Genomic DNA, 20,222 nt, shown 5'->3' on the forward strand with positions numbered 1-20,222 from the left:
GAGATGTCGATGGGTTACTACATCCAGAGGCCGCCTCAGCCTCTCCTGACCCAACTGGTAGTGGAGCAGCTGTAAGTGATTGCGCAGCTGAAGGCAATGAGGTAATCCCTGCATCTGGAGCCAGGGCAGGCTCAGGCCCCTGACTCAGCCCAGCTGGTGCTTGTTGCAGGGGAACCTGTGCAGACTGGGGCTCTTCAGAATCAGGCCCCAGACTTGGTTCAGATGCCACCTGAGGCAAAGGATCTGGTGTGAACTGAGACTCCTCTGGCTCTGGCTCCAAGTCCCAGGCCATCACACAGCCTGAGGTTCAATCAGAAGCATCTTGGTGTCTGGCAGGAAATAAACGCCTTGCGTCTGAAAACCTTGGGAGCTGTAGAGTCTACAGTGCTGAGCTAGATGGCAGAATGACTCAGAATAAGGCACCTTCCTGAAAATGCCAGTGTGGCAGGTTAAAGGGTGCAGAATACACCATTGGACCTCAGCAATGTTGGGTGGGTCCCAGGAGGCATCTTTGATATGGTGCTGCTGAGGGCCATCCTGCAGGACACTGCTCAGAAGGAACTTCCAGAAAGACTGCCCTAGTCTGCAGCAGCAGGACCATAGTAAGGTAGAAAAGATGAACTGCTATCCTAGAGTCTTCAACCTGGTGGTCTCCAGATGTGGTTGGACTAAAGCTCCCATCGGTGCTATGGGAGTTGTAGTCCAACAATGTCTGGAGACCACCAGGTTGGTGAAGGCTGGTTCAACTGGATTCCAAGAGTGATCATAGCTTCAGGTTATTCTGTAGTAAGTTACATAGGTGGTCCACTGTTGCAGCAAACATTTGAATCTTAGCAGTTGTCATTAGAGGCAGGAGTGTGTTCTTTCCAGTGCAAAACTATCTTACTATTTTTGGGGTAAGGTCTGCATTCTGCCAGGTGTCATTCCCATCAGCCATGTAGGTGGAGTGTTAGAATAGGCTGTTCCACCACCCTGAAGACATCTGGTGTGCTGCACACATCACTGAGCCAATCCTCACTTTAGGATTCGCCCCGCAGATCACAGCTGCTGCCAAGAGCCAGCCTTCTCACTAGGCATTTCTTGAGGCTCAGCTAACTGAGGGGCCCATTGAGAGGAGTCACACCAGTGTCACAACACCCGCAGGCTCATTCCTAACCATCTGCCACCCAAGTGGAAAGCTGCACATTGTCTCTCTCTTGACCCAGTCCCACAAATCCTGTGGCACAACTTATGGCCTATATAAGCACATTCAGGTGAGAGGGGGGTTCTTGGCCAAAGGCTCACCATGTGCTGAAGCCAGCCCTGTGAGTAAATCAGTTCTTAAGCAGAGCCAGATGCGCAGCTACCTCCTGCAGCAGTGGCCATTTCATAGCTCCTCCCAGCTTGACCCCAGGATCTGGGAGGCAACTGTTCTAAGCATAGCAGTGGTGTTAAATCATTTTAGATGCTGGACTTCATGGCCCTCCTGCTCATAGAGGAATGTGTTACTTACTTTCCAATTATGGCAAGGCCATTCCATTGCATGTAGGGGACCTCCCACTCATTCTGCTGATAAGAGGGGAGGCCTGAATTTCTATCCCAAAGCGCACCCCTCTTTGAATATGAAGCTGTTTTCATTAGTAACCACTGATTGGCCTGCATGAAATTGTCAAAAGTTGTTGTTGTTGTTGTGCATGTTTAAAGTGACCACCCCAAGTGCAATTGCTGAATTTCTCTGGTTGGAAACATTGCAAGGTGTATAGTTCAAAAGCCAAGCCTGGACCTTGATGCTTGCCCTCAGTTGCCAAGCAACACTGTGTTTGATTGACTTCCAGCTGGTGTTTGCCTTCTAGTCCAGTGTTCTTCAATCTGGTGCCCTCTAGATGTTTTGGATTCCAACCCACATCACCCCTGACCCGTGACTGTGCTAGCTGGGGCTGAGGGAAGGTGTAGTCCAAAGCACCAGGAAGACACCAGCTTGTGGAAGGCTGCACTAGACAGACACACACCAACACTCTCCAAGGGAGTGGTTGTGCCACACCACAACATTCATTCAGTTCCTTTACCCAGCACTCCAACCCCTCCCCACTTCACAAACATGCTCCCCTATCCCAAATGAGAGAAAGGGGACACCCGAGATGCTGGACAGCAATAGATTTATTAAGTATTCCAAAACATAAAAATAGACACAGACCAGTAAAAAATAAAGACCAGGGCCCTTGAAGTTATCAAAGTCATGGACAGAGGGAGCTGCACTAACTTATAAGACTTGGGGGCAAAGGAGAGGGAATATAGGGCGGAGGAGGGGAGAGGAGGAGGAGGAGGAAGGGGGTTAAATACTGAACAGCTTTTAAGTTTTGGAACCCTTGAATCAGAAGCAACTAGAAGCTGGTTGTCTACAACTCAGCAAATGAGTAGCAAAGATGGACGGCGATGAACGACAGGCCCATGTCACTGCTTAGCTCTCACTGGGAGGAACCCAAGCGCTGCCTGTGGCCCCAGCCCTTCACTTGGCACCCTGGGCTTCCGATTCCTCCTCGTCATCTTCATACATCTCTCCTTCCTCTTCGGCTGTCGCATCCTGGTACTGCTGGTACTCCGAGACGAGGTCGTTCATGTTGCTCTCGGCCTCTGTGAACTCCATCTCATCCATGCCCTCACCGGTGTACCAGTGGAGGAAGGCCTTGCGCCGGAACATGGCCGTGAACTGCTCCGAGATGCGCTTGAAGAGCTCCTGGATGGCTGTGCTGTTGCCAATGAAGGTGGAGGACATCTTGAGGCCCCGGGGAGGGATGTCGCACACAGCCACCTTGACGTTGTTGGGTATCCACTCCACGAAATAGCTGCTGTTCTTGCTCTGGATGGCTAGCATCTGCTCATCCACCTCCTTCATGGACATGCGGCCCCGGAAGACGGTGGCCACCGTGAGGTAGCGGCCGTGGCGGGGGTCGCAAGCGGCCATCATGTTCTTGGCGTCAAACATCTGCTGGGTGAGCTCGGGGACAGTGAGGGCTCGGTACTGCTGGCTCCCACGGGCCGTCAGCGGAGCAAAGCCCGGCATGAAGAAATGGAGGCGAGGGAAGGGCACCATGTTGACGGCCAGTTTGCGGAGGTCGGCATTGAGCTGGCCTGGGAATCTCAGGGAGGTGGTGACGCCGCTCATGGTGGCAGAAACGAGGTGGTTGAGGTCTCCGTAGGTGGGCGTGGCCAGCTTGAGGGTCCTGAAGCAGATGTCATAGAGGGCTTCATTGTCAATGCAGTAGGTCTCGTCCGTGTTTTCCACCAGCTGGTGGATGGACAAGGTAGCGTTGTAGGGTTCCACCACAGTGTCAGACACTTTGGGGGAAGGCACCACACTAAAAGTGTTCATGATCCGGTCGGGGTATTCTTCACGGACTTTGCTAATGAGGAGAGTCCCCATGCCAGACCCCGTACCCCCACCCAGGGAATGAGTGAGCTGGAAGCCCTGTAGACAGTCGCAGTTCTCACACTCTTTTCGCACTACATCCAAGACGGAATCCACCAGCTCAGCGCCTTCTGTGTAATGACCCTTTGCCCAGTTGTTCCCAGCGCCACTTTGTCCTGTGAAGGAAGAGACACCAACACCATCTTGTGTAGCAACCAGCACTGATCTGTGTGCCCTGTCCTGTCAACTGGGGAAGGTACAGATCTACTCATCCCTATGGCATAACATTCAGGGACACCCGTTACCTTTTGACCAATCAGAGTTTGAAATTTTTGAAAGCCCACCAGACTTAAGTAAAAAAAAGAAAAGTACGCGACAATAGCTTGCTGTGCCACTTTTAACTTTCTCCATTTGTAGCTCTTGTAAGATTCTCATTAATTGGAGACTTAAAATGCCCAGAGAAATGGGGCAGTGACTGGCACAGGAAGAGCCTATAAAGCAGGAGTTGTGTGGGGAGCACAGAGGTTAGAGGCCAAGCATACAAATTAGGTGTGCATGGAGTCTGCTGAAGATGTTTGCCTTTTGATTTTAGCTTATATGTTTGAAGCACCTGTATGAGCCTTTAGAAATAAAGATGTATTAGGCAGCAGCAAGCTGTGATCAAGGAGTGGAGATTCTCTACCCTGGAAAGAATCTGACCTAACCCTTTCCTTAAAAGCCAGCTGCCCCGTCCCAAGATTTCCAGCCTTCCTTGCCTGCAGCTCCAAAAACCTCGAAATACTACAGCTTAGTATTAGTTATGCAAGTCTGAGGTCAAACTGTGCTATTTCTTTGGCTTAAAACTGGATGACATCTGAGAGAAGCTATGATAGAGAGAAAAGGGAAAAGAGTCAGGCAGCAGAAGAAAGCAGAGAAACAATACCAAAGATGAAGTTGTCTGGTCTGAAGAGGTGCCCAAAAGCACCTGAACGAACACTGTCCATGGTGCCAGGCTCCAGGTCCACCAGAATAGCACGAGGAACATATTTGTGAGCTGGAAAACACAAAGGAAGATTTGTCTTCATTGCAATCAGCCAGAGAGACAACCTTGCTGATTTACAACAGGAACTATTGTGTTGGGGGGGTGTGATTATAAGATTCCTGATCTCCCACATCATCTCCCTTCCTTGTACCCATTTGGCAGGATGCTCACCAAAGCCAAAATTGGGCACTGCCCAACATCAGGCTCCCACCTAGCCTTTTCAGATGTTCTTGCCCAACAATCCAGGGAATCCTTTACCAAGGAGACTATACTGTGGGGCTGAGCTTCTTTATCTCTTCCTCTAAACTAGGGATGGGGAATCTGTAGCAACTCTCCGGAGGTTGTTGGACTCCAACTCCCATCAGTCACAACCAGGGTAGTCAGTTGTCAGAGCTTATGGGCATTGTGGAGTATCTGGAATGCCACAGGCTTCCCCACCATCACTGCTGCCTTAACTCATTCTCCTGTTAGTGTTATGCTTAAAGGATGCATGCTCAAAGCAGCCTGCCCTTGACCCATGACCAGAGAGACCCATGTCCCCCAAGGCAGTGTTCAGTACCAGCCATGTAATTTCCAGGCCTGCTATTCAAATCTGTAGCGTTCTGCCTCAAAAGAGGACTAGGCTGGTCAACAAAGGCGACAAGGAAAAATACCTTTTGCAATGTTGCTGCAAAACTGGGTGTGATCCAGGATGAGAGTGGCAGCCCTGGGATGCTTTCCCCTCACTCGGAAGGAGGTGGCAGATTGGATGGCATACTCTATGCTGCTACAAGTGCTTAAGGGAAGGGCCATTGTCATCTGCTTGGAATGGTGAAAACCTTCCAGTTTCATTTCTGAGAGGAAGCCAGGAGGAAGTTTCTTGGTATACCAGAATATCCCTGCCTATCAGGAAGAGCAGTCAGGTCTGGGGTAGGAGCACAACTTACAAGAGGCTTCATTGTAATAAACGCTGATCCTTTCCAGCTGCAGGTCAGAGTCACCGACATAGTTCCCACTGGGGTCTATACCATGCTCATCACTGATCACCTCCCAGAACTGAAAGAAGAGTGGAGAGGGGGAGATAGAAAGAATTAACATTTCTACCTGTTAAGTCAGCTAAAGAATTGGACATTTTTGTTTTATACCATTAGAAACAAAGGAAATTCCCACCCGCATTGGGCTGTTTAGCTTTTTCATTATCCACACTGAGGGAAAGCATTCTGAGTTGATCTGCTGCTGGAGACATCATACTGGGCTAAGTGGAGCACCGACCTTATCCTGTAAATCCTATCCAGTATGCCACTCCTTGTGTGAGTGCAAGCAGTTCTTTTGGATGTGGGGGGTGCTTAACTGAATGACATATAGATAGCCAGTGTGGTACAAGCTGTTAAGAGTATTGGACTGGGACATGGGAGACCAGGGTTCAAATCTCTGCTCAGTCAGGAAGCTCACTGGGTGATCTTGGGCCATCACATCTCAGCCTAACCTACCTCACAGGGTTGTTGTGAGGATAAAATGGAGAGGAGGAGAGCCAAGTACATCCCTTTGAACAACACAAAGATGGGATAGAAATAAATACACAAATAAATTTGATTTGCTACTCACAAGTGCCAAGTAGCATTGCATCAGCAGCTGTAGCTGCGTTTGGTAGTTGAAGGTTGCTAAGAGCCCTTTCTGCAAAGCCATCCTTGAGAGGGCTCTCTCACCAGCCTACAGTGAGACCCAGAGCAGAAACGCTTTGTTCTTGCAAGCGCTGTGTGCTGTTCTAGGGATCTGGCCATGGTGCTGAAACCATGACCTCTTGCTACCTTAAAGATACTGCTTTCCTAGCTTTGTTTCTTGGAATCTACACTGCAGTAAAGGAGACAGAGAAGCAGCCATTTGGCTGAGCTTTTAGTATTTTAAGGCTGCTGAAAGTGAGAACATTCAGACGGGGTATTGCCGCACGTCAAAACTCCTGCCCTCATCTGCCGTGTTTAGCCATGAAGACAAAGGTAGAGGCAAGAGTTGATCAGGCTGTTGTACACATTTTGACAAGCAACACAGCATTTTGCTTTGGGAATAAGCTACAAGGAAAAGCAGCTAAATTTGTGCAGAGTCATCTCACCGGCAAATAAGCACATGACTTCGCACTGCTGCTTATTGGTGCAAACTTATTACGAGCCACAGCACTACGCAGACTGCAGCAAGAGCACTCTATCTCCCTTAGGAGGGACAGCTGCTAATGATGCATTTTCCAGAACTTTTTACCTTGGAACTAATTGCTTCTTGCAAGCAAGGGCTAAGCTGTATTCCTAGAGGACGACAGAGAGGGCTTCTTTTTGTGGAGCTTTTCACTAACTGAAGGACTTTCTGTTTTAACAAGGCAGTGAGGAGGACAGGAGAAAAAGGCTTGTTTACAGCAATCTATAGGAGACTGCTCAGTCCTTGCTAAATTAGTTTGAACAATGCGGGAGGGGGGGGAGAGAAAGGAAGATGCATGTCATGAATGCTAACCATCTCCAGTGGACAGAGCTTTAATTACCAGGGAGCTCCCATTACTAAGAGGACAAATTGAAATTGATGGCAAGGTCAGGAAGACTGTAAACACAATGGCGTCAGCCACATGCCACAAGACTGATCCCCCCCGAGCCCAATGCAAAAAGATCTGCCTTGAGAAGGCCTCTTCACCAATGAATTGTTTCTAAAAATGAAGCAGATCTGGAAAGTGATATAATCCTATACATGTAGAGGTGGCCCAAGGTTACTCAGTGACGGAAGTGAGACTAAGCCCTAGGACTGCAAACAGATGCAAGGGTCAAGCCCTGTTGTCAATTCATTTGGTCTCATTTGACTTGGAACAGGCTGAGTCAAATTCAAATCCCTGGCTCAGCCATAAAGCTCACTGCATGTGTCTTACAAGGGTCCCCCCCCCAAGCCTGCCATACAAATTTGCTGAGAGAATGAAATGGATAACAATCTGCCGTACTCTGCCCTTAGCTCCATGGAAGGGAAGACTCAGATGTGAAAAAGTGACTGTCATCTCTTTTTTTTCCAAATTAACTCCTGCCCATATTCTGAGAGGTTTCAAAGGAACACCAATGCATAATTAAGTGAACTGTCCATCTTAAGGAATGAATAAAGCATAGTTCTTTGTCGTGGCGCAGGCATTGCTTAAGAGACGGCTTCTGAAATCAACACCCTGGATTTGGCAGCAGAATTCTCTGGGGCATACCGTATCTAGAGTGATGCAGGAATCCAAATAGGTTAAATAAAGTTGTTCTTATTTTAGAAAAAGAGAAAAAGAACAATCCTTAAATATCTCAGGGGCTGCCAAGCCAGGCTTCCATACCAAAGCCAGCTTCTATCCTGTGTTGATCAGATGTGTCAATTACAGAACCTGTGAGTTTACAATGAATTATTCATGCAGATTAGCATATGCATGAGTCTGCTTAGGTAAACTATGCAGAAAGCTAGCCTCCAGCATCACCGCCCCAACTGATGATTGCCTGTCCCCAAATCCCTGACTCAGGAGCAGCAAGATAGTGGAGAACCCTATTCCCTTGCCTTAGTAACCCAGTTTCAGGGAAGATTGCAACAGAACCCAAGGTTGTCTCAGATCATGTGAAATCCATTCTTCCTTTGGTTTTCCACAGGATTCCACGTTCAGCATTTGAGGGTGTAGGGTAGAAAACTCCCTGTGTCTTCTTCTTTTTTTTTTTTAAGAGGAGAATGTTCCTTTCTGAGAATCTCAAGTACAATCCTGGGCATTTTGACTTCCTTGCTGCAGAAGGTGTGGCTAACCCACCTCTTCCTCAGGAGACATGTGGCGAAGCTGCCACAGACTTGGAGCTCTGAGTGGTGGTGGGAAGAGACTGGCAGTCTTTCAAGGTTCATTATTCAGCTTCTTAAATAGCTTACTGGCTGTGGGTGAGTAGCAGGTGCTCTTCATACCCCTCGCCCACCTCCCTGCATCCAGCATAATGACCAGACTATCCCTCTCTCCTAAGTGGGGTGGGGGAGAGGCAAGGGAGCTCCCGGCCCCAGCTGCAGAAGAGCTCCAGAGGGCTGATTTGATTTCAGCCTGCTGTGCTGCTACCCTGCCCCACGGGGATAGAGCATTAAGTGGTACAATCACAGTGCAGCAGGCTGGCCTTCCTTTTTATTCGGAGCAGGCACAGATGTCTGGTTTTGAAGGGTGGAGGAGAGAAGAGCAGGGAGAGAGCGGGGGGGGGGTTTGACTTAATGGATTATTAGCTGTCTTTGTGACACTAAGTCATGGCAGCAGGTGTCTCCTGGGAAAGCAGAAACTGAAAACCCATTTGAGAGACCCCCTATTTTTGCAGGATTGTTCATTTCCCTTTGGACATTTCCCCTAACAAACAAAAATAAGACCATCCCTTGCTGCCCAGAGAGAGGGTGCTCCCTGTTTCTCTCCCTGGCCCAATTGCACCAGCCAAGAGCAGCCATTTCACTTAACAAATAGTTAGGAAAAAACTGCCCCATCAAGAAACAGGAGGGGATCCTGTCATGACATCAAACATTCTGTTTGTTTCATATATCAGAAGATGCCACAGGACGCTCAGAATCCCCACACCTCTTTGTCTCCAGGAGTGGACAACTCTTCACCATTGTGTCCTGCATTACCTGAAGCTGCAAGGGGAAGGGGAGGCGAAGATGCTTTGTCCAGGGGTGGGGGCATCACAGGCTGAAATCTGTTTACCTTCCATCTGTCATCCACAGAACCACTTGGCAAAGGGAGGAAAAGGCTCCTGAAAGTCTTTAGGAATAGCCATTCCCCTGAACCCAATGGGACAAGGAGACAGGGCAAAAAAAGGTGGCCCCGCCCTTCCCCTGCAGAAGCAGGGCTGAAATGTTGCCCCATAGCAGACTGAAGGAGGGGAGAGAGGCATTACCACTCCCCATAGAGAAAAGGTGGGAAAGGAGTGTAAACAAATAGCCAGATCGCCCAAGTTGCCTCCTGACCTAGCCAAGGTTACAGCAGGAACTTGCAAGGTCACAGGCAGAGGGAAGGGTTTCTTTGTTCTGAGAGAATCAGGAGGGTCCCCTGCTTCCTGGGTGTGGCAGCCCCCTTGCCTGGATGGGCGTGGCGGAGGGGGCGGGAGGAAGACCACTCCTTCCTTTTGTCTCCCATCAGAAGCGCCAACAACAAAGGGTGACCACGGGCCTCTGACAGCCGCGTCAGGATGCCCAGGACGGACTTTTTAGGAGACGCTGGCCTGGGCCACCTACTGGCTAGCCGCCAAGAAGGCAAAGGAGTGCCTTTCCTAGGGAGCCGGAGGGCACTTTCACCTCCTGCAGGAGGCTCTGCCCCGCAGCCCTGGGGTGCCTCCACGCCCACAGCAGGGTGGGGGAAGACTAGGCCACAACAAAGGCGCCGCCGCTGCCAGCGCAGGGCACGCCCCACCCCGGTCCCAAGCCAGGGAACCGGCCCCACCGCCTTGGCGAGATGACACCTGGCTACCTCGCCCGGATCTAGGGCAAGGGGAGCGGCAGAGCAGCCGGGCGCCTCGTCGGCGCAACGCTTGGCTCTTTTCCAGGGGGCCCGCAACGTGCCGGGCAGGATCAGCCAGGGAGCCCCCAAGTCCCGTTGGAGGAGCCGTCGGGGGGCGGCGGGGAGCTCCGCAGCCCCAGCAGCGCGCGTCTCCGCCTCCCCATGCCTTTACCTTGGCTCCGATCTGGTTGCCGCACTGGCCCGCCTGGATGTGCACGATCTCCCTCATGCTGCTGCGGCTGGTGCTACGGGGGGGCGGCTGCGGGCAGGCAGGCGGGTGGGTGGGCGGCGGCTGCAGCTGGCGGAGCGGCTGGCGGAGGCGTCCAGGCTGCTGCCGGCGGGTTTTATAGGCGCCTCCCGCTGCACCCAGGCCGGGGCGCTGACGTCAGCGCCGGCGCCGCGGCCAATCAGGAGGCGCCGCCGCAAAATACTGCAACATCCCTGCAGCATCAGCACCAGCAGCGCATCCCTCGGCGCCGGCCAGAGCCGCGCTGCCTGGCACAAAGCGGGCGGCCAGGCTGGGGCAGGGAAAGGCCCGCGCTCCCTCCGCCCCGCTCCGCCCGCAAGCCGGCATCGAGGAAAAGGCCCGTGCAAAAGAAAAGGCCCAGGGGAGGCGGCTGATGCAGGAGGCATCCCAGGCCGTTGCCTGAAGCGACTTGGATGTTCACATCCCAGTGGGCGGGTGGGGCCTGCCTTCGTGGGCCGCTGCGGTACCTCGGGGTGCGTGAGGGGGAGAGCCACTTTCCTGGGATGTCTCTTGGGTGGGGGGCATCTTTGTTATCAGGTCTCAAGTTTCAGCCTCGCTCCAGCCCTGCATTTGCCTTTGATGGCCTCGGACCGGGTCGCCAAACCATCCTTCCTTGGCGCGCCTCTTTCCTTATTCCCCAGCCAGACAGTAGCGCTCTGCTTTGTGACTGGGGGCTTCTCCGCTTGTCTTGATATCACGCCCGCCCACCCAGCCCTTTGAATACAGATATATATATATATTTCAAGGGGCCATCCTGCATTGAAGCTCTGTGTATTTTGCTGACGTTGGGGTGCTTTTAACAATCGGTTTTGAACACGCGTGTTTCCTTCCAGTGAGGCTCGGGTGATGGGCGCTTCCTTCGAACCTTTTGCCGCTTGGCCAACTCTTTGCCCGCAGCTTCTGTGCTCTCCTGCTGCTGACTAACTGCCAGCTGAGCGAACCCCCCTGACTCAGCAGTGCCCAGCCCGCCCCTGCCCGCTGGGTGGGGCCTCGTCGTGGGTCTCTCTTCCTCGGCTGCTTGCAATTTGCAAGGGGCAACTGAAGGCCATCCAACCGGGAACAAGGGCGGAGAGCTATGGGGGCTACGGGCGATGGGCTATCGCCTAAGTGGGGGGAGATGATGCGGGTGGTGGTGGGGAAAGTCGGCAGAACAAAAGCCCCTTCGCGGTCCCAGGTGCGCAGGAGGAGAGAGCGAGGAGGCTCCCCGCCCGCCTCCCCTTTGTTCAGCCAGCTCGGGCAGGAAGCTGCCTCTCCCTACTCTCCCCCTTTTCCTGGGTGGGGAGATGGGGAGGGGCCCCACAGATCTGTTTCCTGTCATTTCCCCCCTACGCCCTCCTTTGTGTCTGGGTTGTCGTTGCAATTCCTGGGGGAGAACAAAGGCCTGTGGCGGGAGACTCTGCTGACCTCTTCCCTAAGTGGGGGGGGGGAGGAAAGGCTGCCCCCTCTCTGACAGGCGAGAACCGCAGCAGGAAGAACAACAGGCTGCAAAAAGCAGGAACTCCTTGCCAGGAGAACGGGTGGGTCCCTTCGGAGGCAAAGCTCTCCTAGCTCCCCCGCCAGTGCCGGATTTAGCTATAAGCTAAACAAGCTATAGCTTAGGGCCCCACTCTCTTGGGGGCCCCCAAAAAAATTAAAGGAAAAAACACCTGGATGTACATTTCCAAAATATAAGATAAAAAAGAAATAAAATAAAATAAAACCTGCATACAGCAACAGTGTTGGTGTTGTGTAGGCTCCTATGATGTAAGTAATGGGCCCCGAAATAGCATATATTCAACACAAAAAACAGTGACAATTTGTTGTTGACAAAGGACAGCTGGACATTTAAAGGGCGTCATCAAACCTAAATTTGGTCCTGCCCCCACCAAGGTCCACTTCACCTCTATACACCTGAAGGCGGAAAGGCCCACAGCCGCTCACTCATTTCCCCTGCCCGAGGAATATGTCGGTGCTGGAAGCAGGGAGGTCGACAATTGGCCTCGCAGTGGTTCAGCGTCCTCCCCGCTCCCGTAGCCAGTATAATACAAGGAGAGGGCTGGTCGCCAGCAGCCAGCCTAGGCCTGATGATATCTTCCTCTCTGCAAGCCCAGCCCTTAAATCACAGAGGGATGCCGGGTGCTTGGCTGGGACCTCTTGGCAGGACTCTGTACGTGTTCAAGGCCACCCAACGCTTCTTTGAGAGGATTTCACGTGGGCTCTGTTACTGGCAACATGTCACAGGCAGGGCTTGGATCCTGGCTGGCTCAGGGTTAAGTCTTGCTGTCCACCAAGGCAAAGCTGCTTCTCTCTTTCCTGTTGCTGGACACCAGCGCCCCCCAGTGGCTGGTCTAGGCTTCCCATCTGTATTGACGTCCCTCCCAATCCACAAGCGTCTCCACCCCAGAATTATTCTCTCAGAAAGCAGGAAGAGACAGGGTCCAGGGAGGAGGGAGAAATCTCATTTATTTCTTTTTCAAAGAACAATCTAGCTCCTTACTGATAATCCCTTATTCGCAAACTGCACGCACACAAATAGTTCCCACTGGACAATTTTTCCACCTAATGCACAAAGGGTCAGGAAACCAAGCCTCATGAGGAACGACTGAGGGAGCTGGGTATGTTTAACCTGCTAAAGAGGAGGCAGAGAAGAGATATGATAGCCATCTTCAAATATCTAAAGGGCAGTCACATGGAGGATGGAGCCAGGTAGTTTTTTCCAGCTCCAGTGGGTAGGACCGGAACCAATGGTGTCAAGATCCAAGAAAGGATATTCCAATATCCAACTAAACATCAGGAAGAACTTTCTGATGGTACTAAGAGAACAGACTCCTTTGGAAGCAGTGCCGGATTAAATCCTGTGGAGGCCCCTAGGCTGTTGAAATATCACCACCACCACCCCCGCTCTAGAGGGATAGCATTGAACTAAGAAGTCCTGATTGTAATTTTCTTTCAAGATCAAATCAATATTATTTTACCTGTTGTCGTTGGGCTCCTAAAAGGCATGGGTCCCATAGACCGGTGCCTCCTCTGCCTATTTGGTAATCCAGCATTGCTTGGTGGACTCTCCTTCCTTGGAGATTTTTAGGCAGAGCTTGGATGGCCATCTGCCATGGGTGCTTTAGTTGAGATCCCTGCATTGCAGGGGGTTGGGAGAGATGACTCTCAGGACCCCTTCTAACTCTATGATTCTATGAAAACATTTCTAGCTGCAGGTTAGGATAAATTCTGCTGGCCTCTAAGCCCTTTTCCACCTCTTCTTCAGGGCCTGTTCATGGTCATCCCATGCCAGCCTCTCTGCCAGGCTTCCTGCCTGCGAAGTCCCTCCTACATCTGTAGTGGCAGTAAAATGCAGCCAAGTTCCTAGCAAGGGAAAGCACTCTGAGATAATTCCCCACAGCAGCTGAATTCCCAGAATGGTGGATGTGGCTGCTGCCCTAGGGAGTAGCCTTGCCCAGAAAGAGGTCTCTCTCTTTTTGCAGAGTGAGCAGCAGGGAGCAGTAATCAGAGATGACAGAGCTTGGAGAAAGGGCTTGCCTGAAGGAGAATCACATCAGGCCTTGGAGAGAGACAAAGGAACTCAAGTGTGAGTGTGACTGTGCAGTGGGCAAACAGCCAGTTCACCCTCTTTCTCAGGTAAAGCACCTGCCTTGGCAAGGAATGGGTACACCGAAAACCATCTAGCCTTAGTATTGTCTGCACTAACAGGCAGCAGCGGCTCATCAAGGTTTCAGGTAGGAGTCTTTTCTCAGCCATACTTGAACCCAGGCATTTCTGCATGCAAAGCTTCAGTTATTTTAGCACTGAACTTAGGTCCTTCCCTAACAAAAAGGTTAGCCACCCTGCCAGAATAATATGAAGCTGCCTTATGCTGCATCAGATGATTGCCAGCTTAGTACTGTCTCACTGACTGACAGCAGCTTTCCAGGGTTTTAGGCAGGAGACATTCCCAGCCTTACCTGAAGACACCAGAGATTGAACAGGGGAGAAGAGGTCCTCTATCACTGAGCAATGGTGCTTTCCTGGATGGGGACATAGAACCAGCTCAGGACGTTTGCCCAAGAGGACCTGAAGGGCAAAGGCAGCAAACACCAGTGCCACCTCCAGGCAATAGATGGTGCCCACATTCCAGAACAACCAGGCTGCTGCATAACAAGGGGTGGGGGGAGGGAATGCCGCAGAACATGTATGTGTCTGCTGCTCAGGAGCTTGTGAATGGAGGGAGGGGTAGAAGGGATGCTCTGGATTGCCAGCCTGCCACATGAGCGACAGACTTGCACATGGAACTTTTATGCCATTGCCAAGGGATGCTCCATATGCATGATACATCAGGTGCATGGGCAATGGGTAGGCATGTGAGGCAGAGGTGGACATGCAAAGGACCCTGTGATTTTGTTCTGGTGCCTCAGCTGCAGCCCACTGACAGGAGACAGGAGGGAAATGAGGCCCTCTTCCCTCCCAGGGGGAGTGGCGAGTCAGAGACTAGTCAGACTGCTGAATGGCTGGGAGTAGAACCCAATTTCCCCCCCCCCCCATAGGCATGACTCATTGTGGCAGAGCTCAAACAAAACAAAAGCCCCTGGTCAGATGGAGCTCTCACTTCTTAGAAATAGTTCCAGCCCCCTCGCAACTTCCACTCCCACACAGAACCTGCTAGCTGAACATTTATGCCACATGCACCACAAAAACCTACAAAATATTGTGTATCAGATAATAAGAAGGTGGAATAAAAGTGCCGTGTGCTTCTCCCCGGCATTCTGTATTTGTGTGTTTGTGTCTGAGAATGCACACAGTTGGTGCATATGAGAAAGACAACACCCCACAAAAAATACCCACTGAACTTGCTTCTTATACAGTGTTGCAAGTGAGTTGTTATGCTCTCCGGAATACACCTTCTAACAAGCCATTCATCTCTCCTTCTGTCTCCCTCATCCTGACCCATGATTTGTATTCTGCACAATGTGGCTTAGCGCAATGGTTCCCAAACCACTCAGGCCCTCAGAAAATGGTTAATGGTGTTGTCTGTCTGTTGAAGCAATTGTGTTGTGCTGTACTAGATGCTGTGTGATTTTTAATTGCATTTTTAAATCACATCCTTGTATTCCACTGAATTCAAATTGTAATACAATATAATAAACAAAAGAAGCAATTAAAATGCAGTATGAATCTTTTATGCAATAGATGTGCTGTCTCTTGCCTTTAACCACAAATCCACAGAAATGCCGTAAACCAGTTTGGGAACTCTTGGCTCAGATGCTTTTAGAACCACAGCATCAGATAGGACTTTGAAGGCTGCTTAGCCCCACCTCCTGCTCCTGCCCTACGGGGCCTGCAATGCAGAATATAATTACAACAACCCTGTGAGATGGCTGCTCAACCTCTTCTTGAGTGAAGAAGAACCCACCAGCTCCCAAACCACTGCTGAACAGCTGCCACTATCTGGAAGGCCTTCCTCATGTTTCATTGAAGTCTACTTTTCTGCCTTTTCCAGCCACTGATTCTGGAGCAACAGAGAAGAACTATCTTCTGTGTGCGACAGCCCTTCATGTGAATGGGAGACAACTGTCCTTCATCGGACTTGGATTTCCTGGTCACCCACTTCTGGTGGGCATGCTCCCAGAGGCATTTGTAGGGTCCCTTGCACCCTTGGCAAGGAGCTGTATTGATGCCGCCCCCATCACTTCACTGCACACCTTTGTGCCATGGTGTGAGAAGGATGGGAAGCTTCTCCCATGTTTGATCTCACTGTAACAATGGTGTTGCATCACCACACACATGCATGTCATACACTCCATAGCCAGATAAGTGATTTTTGTGCACCTGCCCAGGCCTGTGCCCCAGAGGGGGCCAGTTTCACCAACCCCTAGGTACACCTGTGCATACTTCAGAATACACATTCCTGAAGGGAGGGAAGTCTGACCAACAGCTGCTAGCCAATGGAGGCTGTGTGTAGCTTCCCTGTGCATAAAGTCATTGCCATCTGGTTGGCCACTATGGGAGGCAGGATGTTAGAATACAGGGCCTGTTGGGTTCCCAGCAGGGCTCTCCTTGTGCTTTTAGGAGTTTGCTCCTGCTATCTTAGGAAAGAACCTCAGCTCAGACCTACAGTATGCTTTTAAGAGCAAACCTTAAGATCAAAACTGGCAATGCCACTGAAGTTTTTTATTACGTGGCACGGAATAAGAGTTTGCCCAGTCGGTAAAGCTCTGGATGTAAATAGCAAGGCTCTTTTCTGGATTTAGAGTCATTTCTTTAGCAGGGCTATGCTACTGTCCAATCTACTAGGGGTGATGCCTGGAATGAGCTATTGCTTGTCTTGTTTTGCATGGAAGCATCACTATGGCACAGGTCCGGACAGGGATATGTGTGAGAGGTTCCTTAGAGGCAACTCCCATCTGTGGCATATGATGCAACACTAGGAGGCTCCTGTGCTTTGGGCACCATGAATCCGAAGACTGACTCCTACTTCAATTAGCATGTTCTGAAAAGGAACTACCAGTAACTTAGATAGGATTGTGAGTCCCTGATGCTTCCTCCAGGCTTGCCCCAAGGTAGCGCAGCCACCAGGTAAGGGATGCTACAACCATCTATTGCAGGACCTAGAAACTGAAACAAGCAGAGATCTCTCTGGGGATCCACTCAGAAAGATAATCTCACATAAGCACTCAGGCCTATTTTTCAGTGAAAGGACAATGTTGTAAGAATTCTGGACAAAGGGTTGAGATACGGGCAGAGGTACCATTTTGCAACTTACTGAGTTGCATTGATTTGTAGAGACTGCAAACATGAAGTCAGAAGATGGAGGGAGGGAAGTCCACTGAAACACAGTCAGAGGCTGCCAGTCAGGTCTTATGAGAATGCGGGAGGGAAACATATTTGCAGCATCTGAAATTTTAGGGCGTTTCCTTCCCAGTGTTGAAATGGCTTTAGGAAAAGATGTCCACATCTCTAAACTGGACCCCCACCCTGTACTCCTAGACTGGTAGAGCCCTCCTGCAGTTGCTCAGTTCACAAGGGGCACACATACTCTGAAACATTCCTCTTTATTACCCTGCAAAGCTCCTTGACATACAAAACACATGTTTAGGCTGTGCACACATAACTGGCTTAAAACACAGTGAGGCCTTATCTTTTCACAAGTCAAATCAGAGCTGGTTTGGGGGGCAGGGTGGGGAATGCATCAAAACACAGCATTTCCTCAGAAAGGAGAGGATCAATATTGATTGTGGTTAACATCACTTGTAAGCCACTTCCCAAACCAGAAGCTGTGCACTGGATGCAGCGCAATTGGGAGTATGTACACAGCCACACACACACATGCTTCCTTCTTCTACATTGGGAAAATGTTGCTGCACCTGCCATTGTCATTCTCGCCCTCTGCTCTGCACACCTTGACGGAAACGGGCTGGAGCCCTCACAGAGAAAGAATTAATGGCTTCCCTAGATCACTAGCAAGGAAATAGCAGAGTTATACAACATCTCAGCCATGCCTCTAGGCTGAGGGCAGTCAGGAAGCAAAAGAACATTCCTCCCCACCACACACACACACACTTTGTTTCCTCCTTCTGACCATAGGATGCGGAGAACACTGGCTGGCACCTCCTCCCAGAGGCTTCCTCTGCTTGCCCATCCCCAGTGCCACCAGGGGGCGCTGAGCTCCCAATTGCAAAGTGGCTGCCTCTGCTGCCTCTGGGGAGGGCAGGAGAGCCCCAGCTGCTACTTGCACCCTCAGACCCCCAGTGCTGCCTGCTCCTTACCAAAAGCATAAGACCACCTCTTTCAAAGTCCTCCTGAGCTCCTGGCTCCGGAAGGCGTAAATTATGGGGTCCACCACAGAGTTGCAAATGAGGAGGATGAGATAGAGGTTGAAGTATCTGAAGTACCAGTTGCAGGCGGGCTTCTCAGGGCAGGTGAGGATGAGGATCAGGTGAAGGAAGAAGGGGCCCCAGCAGATGAAGAAGACGCCCAGCAGGATGGTGAGGGTGATGGCCCCTCTCATGCTAGTGAAGTGGGGCGCCGACTGCTTCCTTTGCAGGCTGGAGATCCTGCGGGCATGTTGGTGAGCCAGGCTGAACATGTGGATGTAGAGGCCCATGATCAGGGTGATCATGGAGAGGAAGAAGATGACCAGGCAGAGGATGACCGCCTTGCCATCGTAGGCAATGAAGATGGTGCTGGAGATGCTGCTGACCACCCAGACAACCACGATGATGGTGACAGCCCTCTGGATGGTCATGATGCTGTGATACCGCAAGGCGTAGAAGATGGTGATGTAGCGGTCAATGGCGATGACACCAAGGAAGGAGAGCGAGGACATCAGGGAGCTGCAGATCAGCATGTCCATGGCGTTATCCAGGTGCATCACGGTGGTGGGCTGCACAACCATCATCTCATGCTCCAGCAGAAGCATGAAGAGGGTCTCCACTAGGTTGCTGACGCTCACCAGCATGTCTGACATAGCCAGGCAGCAGATGAAATAGTACATGGGCGAATGCAGGTTCCGGTTTTTGACAATGGCGGCCACCACTAACAAGTTCTCCACAAAGCTCAGGATCCCCAGGGTCAGGAAGAGTTCGCCAGGGATCACTACCTGCTGGCTGCTTGTGCAGAATGTCTCATTGGTCTGGTTGCTCACGGGAATGCCGGCAGTGGCATTCGGGGGGCTGGGCAGCACCCTCAGGGGTGATGGCACAGACATGGTGGCACCTTGGTGGGAATGCTACAGAAAGACAAAGGAGACCTGCAGGATTTTGCAACAGAGTTTTCTCTTGGGGGAGAAGTATATAGTTAGCATGGTCCGGGAACTCACCTGTAGGCTGCGGAACCTGAAAGAAACTTCTGGGGCCACTCTTCCTCCAAGGGAATAGATGGATAGATGTCTCAGAACAGAGCTGTGAGACCAGACATGCTCCACACAAAGTTTTGGGGTGGCAGAGTCAGCAACACGCTTCCAGTGACCCTTCTTTGGCACAATACGCTGGAGAGCCCAAGACCCGTGTCTTCTTGGGTTCTGCTCTCCTGTTCCTGGTTTCTTCCTTTGGGTCTCTGTCCTGGAAAAAGAAAAGGGCAGAACTTGCCAGCTTCTTTCCGCCTCTCCCGGCTCTGGATTCCCAAGTCCTATTTTCCTTCCAAGGGTGCCGTTGCTTGATTTGCCTCTTCCCCAAAGTAAACTGATTAGCAGGAGTTCACAGCAAAGAAAGAACCCTTTATCTCCCTTACTTTTAAAGGAATATGCCCAGCTTTCCCATCAGCAGAGGGGCGGAGGGTGATGCGCATGATAACAGCCCAGGAGGCGAGGGCGCTGAATGGCAGGGAGAACTTATGAAACTGCCCTTAAAGCCTGGCTGAGTTTTCCTCTTCATTAACATCCTGGTGGCATGATGCCCCCCTCCCCATGCCAAGCAAAAGGGGGTCCAGCAGTGAAGCATTACTCACCATCTCAGTGACGTCTTCAACTTACATTTATGCAAGTACAAAGGAGAAGGGTTGCATATAGGCGGAAGAAGAGTCAAGTTTTCCCAAATATAGCTTCACCCATGTTTGACACACTCCGGGTTTTTTCCCCTGCTGCAGAAGATTCCCCACCAACTTCTACTGGAGGAAATTGTCCAGCTTGATTGACAAGACTCAGTTATTGCAATGCTCTCTCTGTTGGCCTGGTCTGGAGGCTCCAGCTTATGCAAAATGCAGCAGCTAGACTGTTGATTGGGACAGACTATTGCTAGCACATAAGACTAGCGATGGAAAGCTTGTGCTGGTTGCCCATATGCTACCCAGCCAGGTTCATTGTTCTTATTTTCAAGGCCCTTTAACAACTTGGGTCCAGGATATCTCAGGGATCACCTGATCTCTCATTTCTCTGCCTGACCTGGCCAAGTAGCATATGGGCAGCCAGTGCAAACTTTACTCTGTGAATATGGTCTGGCAAAAAGTGTCTGCCTTGAGGAATTTAGAGGAATGGCAACTTTCCTGTGCAACCAATACAAACAACAACAGCCAGTAGAACACATAACAGCATTGCAGTGGCCATAAAACAAGAGGAGCTACTTGGAGCCTTGTCTGACTAAAAATATTCCCCTTTAGGAGAGGGTCATAGGTCAGTGGTGGAGCATCTGCTTTG

The 20,222-nt window shown here is 50.9% G+C and overlaps 1 protein-coding gene across 1 annotated transcript; it reads right to left on the reverse strand.

Annotated features, from left to right (window-relative positions):
* Nucleotides 1-2,118: 2,118 nt before the first annotated feature.
* On the reverse strand, nucleotides 2,119-18,815 carry TUBB3 (tubulin beta 3 class III). Its single transcript, XM_053401917.1, has 7 exons — nucleotides 17,860-18,815; nucleotides 16,857-16,879; nucleotides 14,062-14,247; nucleotides 10,052-10,266; nucleotides 5,333-5,441; nucleotides 4,308-4,418; nucleotides 2,119-3,561 (listed from the first exon to the last, which is right to left on the reverse strand). The coding sequence occupies exons 1-7, from the start codon at nucleotides 18,798-18,800 to the stop codon at nucleotides 2,486-2,488; spliced, it is 2,661 nt and encodes an 886-aa protein (XP_053257892.1). The 5' UTR covers nucleotides 18,801-18,815; the 3' UTR covers nucleotides 2,119-2,485.
* Nucleotides 18,816-20,222: the final 1,407 nt, after the last annotated feature.

The sequence above is a fragment of the Podarcis raffonei genome, chromosome 8, assembly GCF_027172205.1.
Source record: "Podarcis raffonei isolate rPodRaf1 chromosome 8, rPodRaf1.pri, whole genome shotgun sequence".
NCBI lineage: Eukaryota > Metazoa > Chordata > Lepidosauria > Squamata > Lacertidae > Podarcis > Podarcis raffonei.